The sequence below is a fragment of the Nesoenas mayeri genome (genome assembly GCF_963082525.1).
Source record: "Nesoenas mayeri genome assembly, chromosome: 23".
Taxonomy (NCBI): Eukaryota; Metazoa; Chordata; class Aves; order Columbiformes; family Columbidae; genus Nesoenas; species Nesoenas mayeri.
Window position 1 is genome coordinate 1426314 of NC_137574.1, and position 9105 is coordinate 1435418.

Consider the following 9105-nt stretch of genomic DNA (forward strand, 5'->3'; position numbering starts at 1 on the left):
CGCGCTCTCCCGGGGCAGCCACCTCCTTTGCCAGCAGCTTTGCTGCGTCCCAAAGGGGAGGATGCTTTTATAGCCTGGGCTCCTGCATCCGTGTGGGTTTCCCCTCCCCACTGGCTGGGGGAGGGCTGGGGATCCCGCAGGCAGCACCACGCACAGGTGGCTGGGTGGTGGTGGTGACAGTCCCCACAGAGGTGGCACAGCTGGGAGACCCTCGTGCTCGGTGGGCACAGCTGACAAGTGCTCTGGTAAGGGGAGATGTGAAGAGCTGGGAGCTGCAAAGCCACGCTCCTTGCCGTTAGCGGCATTGCTATGTGCCAGCACCCAGCTGTCACCGCCGCAGTGCGCGCAGGTCACGGGCCAAATGCCTGCTGGTGTCAGTCAGGAGAGCTGGTGGGTGACACCGACACAGGTGGTGGTGGCACAGGTCTAGATGGCAGTCTGGCCAAGGAGATGTCCCCGAGCACCATTCTGCAGGGGAACAGGGTTTTGCCTAAAAGCCCAAGGAGGAAAAAGCAAAGGGTGCTCAGCCATAGCCCCCTCAGCCACACAGAGACCACCTGCAGGTCCCTCAGACCCCACTGCCCTTATGGGGCTGCTCAGTGCTCAGAGAGGGGAAAACACCCCATTTCCCCAGGCTGGGTGCCGAATCAGGCCCTGTGGCTCTGAGCCCAGCGCTTGACCTCAGGGAACCTCGGTGGGAAATGACCGCAAAGGCAATAAAAACGTTCCTGGAAGAAACCTGACGACACACTTGCCCCTGCCTCGAACCCCCAGCTACACAACCACATGCTCCTGTTGCAGATGGGATTTGTTTGGGGCACTGCTGTCACCCTTGTCCAGGGGACGCTGGTGCTGGGGGGTGAGGAGGACACCCCGCAAAGCTTCCCCCCAAACCCGGGGTATTCAAAGCCTCGTTTCCCTGGGGATTTAGGCTGCGGTGTTGGGAGCTGGGCAGGCTGACCCCCGCGGGCACCGAGGCTCTGCCCTGCGGGTCGCAGCCCCGCTCCCCCCACTCCTGACGTCTTTTCCCACGCCGAGCCCGGTGCTGCGTCAACCGCGGGGGCCTCGTGCCCCGGCGCAGGTTGCGGTGAGGTGCAGAGGTCAGGAGGCAGCAGCCCAGCCCCGGAGCTGCAGAGACGCGAGAAAGAGCCTGGCAGGGAGCCCGCAGATGTAAATCCCTCTTCCCGGGCATCCCGCGGCTCTGCCTGCCTCGCGGAGCCCCGATCCCCGAAGGAGGGGTGGGGGCTGCAATGTGACTTCCAAGGAAAGGGGCCACATCAGCAGTCCCAGGGTGTGGGACCGTGGTGCTCCGGCGTTTCCAGCTCCCCTGTGACCCATGGCCAAGAGGAGACACATCCGCAGGAGCCCCAGGGAGCACTAGATGCTCTGGGCACCGCTTTCCCCTGAGAGGGACAGACAGACTCCCTCCCGTGGGGCGCGATGTGGCTGGGAATAGCAGGCTGCAGGTACCAGGGGAGAAGCAACTCCAGTTCCCGAGGCCAGCAGCCCGTCCCTGCCAAGGGCAGCCCTTCGGAAGGGAAACGGAAGCATAAACATGCAAAACCAACTCACTGAAGCCCATCAGAGAAGCGAGGGCTGTTTCCCTGCAGTGGCCAGGGCAGCACAGGCCCAGGATGCCCCTCGGCACAGGGCACCTTCCCCCGTGCCAGGAAAATCCCTGCAAGGCATTTTCCAGTTGCAGCAGCGAGCGGGATGAGCAGCTGGTGCACGGGACCAGCGATGGATAAATAACCTGCAAAGGGAGCGTCTGTGCACAGGGTTGTAGGAACCAGAGGAGGAGGAAGGAACATCACACCACTGGCTTGAAGGGTAGAAGCCACAATGAGGAACATTAAGGATGTCAGCTGAGACCATCTAATTTATGCCCAGCCCTTCAGGAGACCCAGAGCTGCAGGGAGGATGCTTAACTCTTCCCATGCAACCTCAAAGTATCAGGCAGTTCTAACCAAGGCATCACTTCACCTGAATTTGCAATGACCAAAGGTAACAAGCCACCAGGCAAGGCTGCAATCCCCTCCCTCGTTCATGTGGGAACCTGCTGCAGTTTGCTGCAAAGGGCTGGGGGTTATACAATGACACATCCCATAGAGAGCAGCTCACCTGGGAAGAGCAGGTGAATGCTTTTAAGTTATTTCCCCACCTGCTTTCAAGGAGTCAAACGATTGAGCCAAGAGCAATTAAAGGAAAATGCTTTCCAGAGAGAAACAAATGCTTTTCTGCAAGATAGATGTGTTCCATTTTAGTACTGGGTTGAACAAGCATTTTTCTTAAAATACAATTTGAAATATTAAATACTTCCCTCTCTAAATAGAATCATTAGAAATTTTTACTAAATAGCCTTATTTCTTGAGAGATTTTTTAAAAACAATTAAAAAAGAATGGTAGATGCATTTCTATCCTTCCCACACGTGTCTCCAGTTTGCGAGTTTGTTGCTAGTAAAAACACATACGAAGATCCTTGTTCCGGATGACCAAAAAGCTCAAGCACAAAAGTAACTTTTGGGAAGGACTTAGAGGAGGTTCTGGACCGCACCGACACCGGGGGAATTCGGCCATTGACGTCAGCACAGCCAGGGCTTCGCCCAAAGTGTTTGCTTAAAACCAGAACTGCTCTGGCAGGGCGCACTGAATCCGCGATTTATTGAACCAGAGGGAAAACATTCCCCTGCAATCGGCTCCAGAAACGCAGACCGGGCAGAGCAGGGCCGGCTCCAGCTCGCTGCTGCCTGCGCCATCCCCGGGGCAGCTCCAGCCCGGCCCGGTCACTCCGTGTCCTGGGGGGACACGTCCCCTGGTGGGACACGTCCTTCACTGCCACCCAGGGATGCTGCTCCATCCCCGCTGGGTTTTCCCAGCAGGGCGAAGTGATGGGAACACATACCCTGCTCACCCACACTTGCTGCCATGGGGATGGGGTGTTGAACAGGGGAATCGTGTTACCCCGCATGGGATGTCTCCAGGACCAGTCCTGGTGGAGCCCTGAAGATGAAGCTTGGCCAGGAGAAGCTGTTCTGCAGCCCAGGTTTTCAGCTGGGGTGAAGTAAAGCCAGGAATTACAGCTGGGCACTGGCTGCAGCCCTCGCTTACCTGTGTAACATCCAAGTTCCTGCTTCCTCCCCATCCCTCCTCCACAAGCAGCTCTCACTCTGCTCCGAACCCCTGGGCTTTATCACCAAAGCTGGTCCTGACACCATCAGGATGAACCCACCTTGTACCTTCCTCCTACCCACAGCCAAGGTCACCTGAGGAAGCTGCTCACCCTTTTTGTTCCCCTATAGAAAGCCTCCTGCTGTGATTTGTACTCAAAGTCAAGTCACCTCCTCAAAACCAGCAGCTTCCCCTGGGCCAGACCCCCCCAGGGATGCAAAACAACCAAAGCCAGCTGGGGGCTGCCCTGCTTTATAGCTGCTGGGAGCTCAGCCTGGCTGCCGGGCTGGGGTTTGGGTGCCCCCATGAGCCCCCCAGCTCAGCTGAGCTCCTGCTCTGCTCTCACCTGTGCAAACCCACTGCAGCCCCTGCTCGCTGCCACCGGCTGCCCCAGCCTGCGCTTCCATCGAGAGCGAGCAGGTTTAACTCAAACTCACTAATTAATTCTGGCGAGTTAAGAAGGGTATCTGCACAGGGACCAGCTTTGATGTGATTGACTTGCTTTAACTAAACTCCTGCTTGCACCCGGCTTTCCCAAGTGCTCACAGAAACCTGGCGCGCATCCATTTCGCTCGTGTCTCTGATCGCGCAGACCTGCTGAGTTATCCAACCAGTTCTCTGACTGCGCTCCTGGGGAGAGGAGTTTCTGTAGCCTGAACAGAGTATCTCCTTTAAACCCACCCGCAGTTCAGCTGGGATGGCTCAGTACTGGCCTCGGGTCCTGCTCTGCTGGCCCCGGGTCCTGCCGTGCTGGCCCTGGGTCCTGCCGTGCGGCGAGCAGCCGCCCTCGCACCAGGGGATGCTCATCCGCAGCTCCCACCGCTCCATCCCACCAGCGGGTCCAGCTCTGCTCCGTCCTGGCCTCATCCCGCAGGAACCAGGTCGATGGAAACTCAGGTCCTGGTCCGTGACACTCAGAGATATCATCACTGTAATGCTGTGGATTTGCTCCAGCCCCCTCTCCTATCCCACCATCTCTCAATTAATTAATAACCCCAGATATGTCACTTGCTTTTTCATGGTTGCTGAGTTTGAAGGGGGTAATTTACTCTTCTCCGATCAGGTCATGAAATGTTAATGCGGTTTAATGGGTGTTTTCCTAACCCTCCCCTGCCCTCTCCTGTGACTGCCCGGGCTCTGCTCTCCACGGCCCCGTGGGATGCGTGGGAAGGCAGCGCCATGGCCACTGCCGTGACCAGGGCCTGTGGGCAGGGCAGCCGGGGCCATGGCCACGGGAAGGTCCCTGCGCCACCTCCAGCCACAGCCATGGGAAAGTCCCTGTGCCGCCTCCAGCCACAGCCATGGGAAGGTCCCTGTGCCACCTCCAGCCATGGCCATGGGAAGGTCCCTGCGCCACCTCCAGCCACAGCCATGGGAAGGTCCCTGTGCCACCTCCAGCCATGGCCATAGGAAAGCCCCTGTGCCACTTCCAGCCATGGCCACTATGCCTCTTGGTGACACCAGGACATGCCAGAGCTGGAGCAAGCCCTGAGCCCCAGGAAAGGAGCGCAGGCTGAGCCGAGTCTCAGACACACGTTTTAATTAAATCTTTCAACAGGGGGAGACAAAAAGAATAAAATAACGCTAATAATTCCAGAAGCCTGTCTGGCACTGCGTTTGGTCCCTGGAGCCTCGCTCAGGAGCTGCTCACAGGAGGGGTAGCGAGGCTCCGTCCCCATGGTGGGGGTGGCTCTGGCCAGCCCCGAGTGTCCCGTGGCCGAGGGAGGTGACAGCTCACCACAGGACAGCCGGACCCAGGGCTCGCTCGTGGTGTCCCATCTCCAGCCACGTGGCCCGTCCCGCAGGTCACACCATGGAGCTGCTGTCTCCCACCTTCTGCAAGAGCTGCAACAGGCACAGATCCTGATCAGCAGGAAAATCCTGCAGAGCATCCCTGGGGGGTGTGGGGAGACCGCGGTGACCTTCTCTGTCTGGTCCCAACCATGGTGACCAGGATCGGTGTCACCCAGGGACTGCAAACCTGCAGGGTCACATCAGCCCTGCCCAGCACCCTGCTCACCTTGCTCAGCACCGGGATGTTTACCAGTGTGCCCAAAAACCCAAAAGCCACCGGGAAAAAACTCCTGTATCGAAACAAAAGCCTCTGTTAAGCTCCGTGCCAGGATTTTGCTGGGGGGGTCAGCAGGGGCTCTGCCTGGTCCCACTCTCCCACCCATGCTGGGATGGCCAGGGCTGTGGGACCGACCTGAAGAGGATGACGAAGCCGTAACCCTCCAGCAGCATCCCCAGGAGCGGCCATCGCATGAGGACGATGAGGACCCCCCCGAGGAAGAAGCTGGTGCCCTTCAGCTTTGGCCGCTGGAAGAAGAAGGTGAAGGTCCTCCTGAAGCCGATGATGAAGACCAAGCCGGAGAGGAAGAGGATCTGGGAGGATGAAGGCAGCGGGTCTGAGGAGTCCTGCCCAGACGGACCTTTTGCTCCATCGTGGGCATCAGCACGGGCTGCAGGGAATCCCGCCCCCCCCCGTACTCACGTTCCCAAAGGCCAGGAGCACTCTGTCGAAGTACAAGAGCATCCCAAAAAAGATGAAGAAGAGGCCGAAGCCAACCAGTCCCACTCCGATCCCTGTGGAGGACAGGAGAGCTGAGGTGGAGGCTCAGGCACACAGTTCAGGTCCCGTCTCAGGTCATGGTCACATTGCCCGTTTCCTCCCAGAAATGTGCTTTAGATTCATCTCCAAAGCTTAGAAGCAACTTCCCACCTGCTCCAAGCTCTGCGGGGGCTGTCGGTACCCTAGAAACCCCTCTGGGCTTCCAGATTAAGAATCAACCACAAAGAAATAATACATGGGAAGACCATCTCCAGCATGTTCCTGAGCGGCAGCACACTGGTGGGAGCAGGCAGTGGTGGGGGAGGCTGGAGATGCCCCCCGGAGCAGCCAAGCACCTCTGAGCTGCTGTTCCTGATGCAGACGGTGAAGACAAACCTGCCTCTGCAGGATCCCAGTGAACACAGCCCTGCCCCGTCCCCCCGCCCCACGATGGGGTTCCCCACCGCACCCTCTCCCTGTTAACCCCAGCCAGCAGCTCCCAGCCCCGACTCGGTGCTGCGGAGCATCCCCAGGGTGCGCATCAGTCCCATGGGGACAGGCGTTGTCACCGGGCCACCCCCACCCCCTCGCTTACGCTGGAAGTCGCTCAGAGACACCATCTTGCGGGGCTGGGCGAGGGTGGCCGCGCTTCCAGGTGCCACCCGGCAGTGACCCTTGGAAAGCCCTTTAGTCCCCACGTCATCCCGCAAATCATTAACAGCCCGGCAGCGCCCGCCCCGCGGCGGCAGCACCTCTGCTGGGGGACACGGTGGCGCAGGGTGACACGCAGGGGCTGGTGGCCACAGGTCCCCCCTGGGCAAGGATGGACAGGGGGACGCAGGTGGCTGCGGGTCCCTTGAGAACAGGCGCAGGGACCAGCTCCACACTCCCAAACCAGCGGCTTTCATCCCTCAGCTTTACACCAATTTGGCAAGTACAAATGTGGGTTTTATTCCTCCATGAGCAGCTACAGCAAAAATAAATCCCACTGGGAAAACAAACCCCCCAAACAACAGGGAGGGGGAGGAGAAGGTGCCACCAGCCCTGGCTCGAGCCCCCGGCAAGGCGAGACCCTTTCCTGCTGGTTGAGACGCTATAGCCACTGATCCACCATCTAATATTAAAATCGTAACCTGAGGTCACCTCTACACAAAAGACACCGACACCTCATTGTCTCTTAGATACTTTTATTTCTCTACCACTAGCAAAAAAACCCAGAAAACAAATGCCCCCTTCCCACCCTCCCCAGTGCATAAATAGATTTCCTCCCGATGCAAATCCTTTCTCGGTTACAAGTCACTGGTATATGAAGTGTTATGAAAAATAATAACCAAAATAAAATTAAGGTTGTTGTTTTTCTTTAAAATAAAAAACCAAACCCAAAGTAAGGAGCAGCGGGTTCCACAGTGGGGCACACGGGGGCCCGGCGCACCGGGTGAGCTCACACCTGGGGCAGGAGCACCCGGATGCTCCCGTCCCCTTGGGTCCCCAGAGATGGGAGAAACTGCTGCCTGCGGGTCCACAGTCCCTGGCCGCTCCGCCGCTGTGCTCGGGGACAGGGAAATAAATGCATCATCTCTTAAAACTTACAGTCTCTTTATATTTTATTTTTAAATAAATTTGCTTTTAATAAAAGCAGAAAATATATATATATTTAAATATTTTTTTTATTTTTTTTTTAATTTTTTTTTTTTACTGATAAATTGGCAAAGAATCTGCTTTTGTAACTCACCGGCAGGGCTGGTGCCAACAACCCTGCGGAGAGAGAGCTTAGCACAAAACAGTACCTCCCAGAAAAGAAGAGAAAAACAAATATAGATATATATTATAAATGTATAATTTCCATAAAACATATATTAAGGCATGTAATAGCAAAATAAAGGGCCAGCTTTATGAGCTAAGAGGGCTGCGGGAGGCTCGGGAGCAGAGCGGGACTCCGGGATCCTACAGTATTGCTACGGTGGGTGACGGGGATTTGGGGGTGTGGGGGGTGCAGGGCTGGGTCCTGGGGTCTCAGGATCAGGCCAGGTCAGAAACAGCTGCAGGACGGACAGACGGACGGTCTCCAGCTCCTCACCCCGTCCCAGCACCGTGGGATCCCACTCTTCAGCAGAACCCGCTTTTCTTCCCCCCCTCCAGAAAGTTACAGAAAAGGGTAAACTCGCTACAGGAAAACCAAACAAGCCAAAGAGTCTGGAGTGCAATGGCGACGTCTCGGGCTGAGACGCGGTGCCAGATTTTCAGGGGACAGAGGTGACAACAGGATGGGGGGGCAGCTGGGGTGCTGCTCCCCACGCCGCAGACGAGCCCCATTGCTGCCACCTGGCTCCAAGCCCCCTCCCCTCCTTGTCACCGTCCCCATCCACCCGCAGAGGGGTCCCTGCCGATCCCGCGGCTTCGCTATCCCACCTCACCCCCACTGCCCCTCCGCTCCCCTGCAACGTCCCCCTCCCTGCCCAGACCTCCTGCTCCGTGCCTGCGGTGCCCCGGCCACTGTGTCCCCCCAGTCCCATCTCCATCCATCCTGTCCCTGACATGGCTCCTTCCTCCTCCTGCTGAGCCACAAGCCGATGAGCAACGAGGTGGGCTCTGCCAGTGACCCCCCCCAGCCTGACAGATACTAAAAGCATCCCAGTCCAGCGGAAGGACCATCCCTGGTGGGAACTGGCAGGTCTGTCCAGAAAAGCCATTTTACAGACCTTTGGGAGACCAACACATCAGCACAGGGAGCCCGGGGTGTCCTACGCTCCCCCAGGGCTGCCCTGGCACAGACACAGCCGCTGCAGATGGCCCTGCCCGCTGTCCACGCCAGCCTGATGCCCAGGACACCGCCGATATGTCCCCATCCTGGCCGGTAGCCCAGGGGCTCCTTGGGGACCACGCTCTGGCAAACAACGTCCTGGCACCCACACGGTGCCGTTGGTGCTGTGTCCCCCTGGGCGGCTCTGCCGGGTGGTCTCGCCGCCGGTGGGAGGGAAGGGGGTCCGGGAGAACCGAAAATGATGGCGAGAGGTTCAGGTGTCACGTCAGGGCACTAAAACGTGGCCCCGTGGAACTTGCTGGTGCCGGCAGCAGCCAGGGCTTGAGCTGGAGGGAGAGGAGAGTGGGGATGAGCTACGTGTGGGGTGGCCAGTGCTGGGGCAGCCCCTGTGCCCACCCCACAGACCCTTCTCCTGCCCTGCTCGGAGGAAAACCTACCACAGACCCGGTTCTACACGCCCAGCTCCCTGCAGGAACCTCCAACCACGCAGGGGGACGCCGCATCTTCCACTTTGCAGCCACCAATGTGGACATGCCAGGGCAGGTATCCCCAGAGCTTCACCCCGAGACTCCCCACCTTTGCTCCCTGCATGGCCCCCCTGCCTGGGGCAGCCGAGCCCCCTGCC

General features: G+C 58.3%; 1 protein-coding gene across 1 annotated transcript; it reads right to left on the reverse strand.

Annotated features, from left to right (window-relative positions):
• Positions 1–4974: 4974 nt before the first annotated feature.
• On the reverse strand, positions 4975–6339 carry GOLT1A (golgi transport 1A; the record flags this gene model as incomplete). The annotated part of the gene is made up of 5 exons (XM_080358544.1): positions 4975–5013; positions 5189–5252; positions 5375–5553; positions 5663–5754; positions 6315–6339. 5 exons carry the CDS (start codon positions 6337–6339, stop codon positions 4975–4977), a joined length of 399 nt encoding a protein of 132 aa, XP_080214670.1.
• Positions 6340–9105: the final 2766 nt, after the last annotated feature.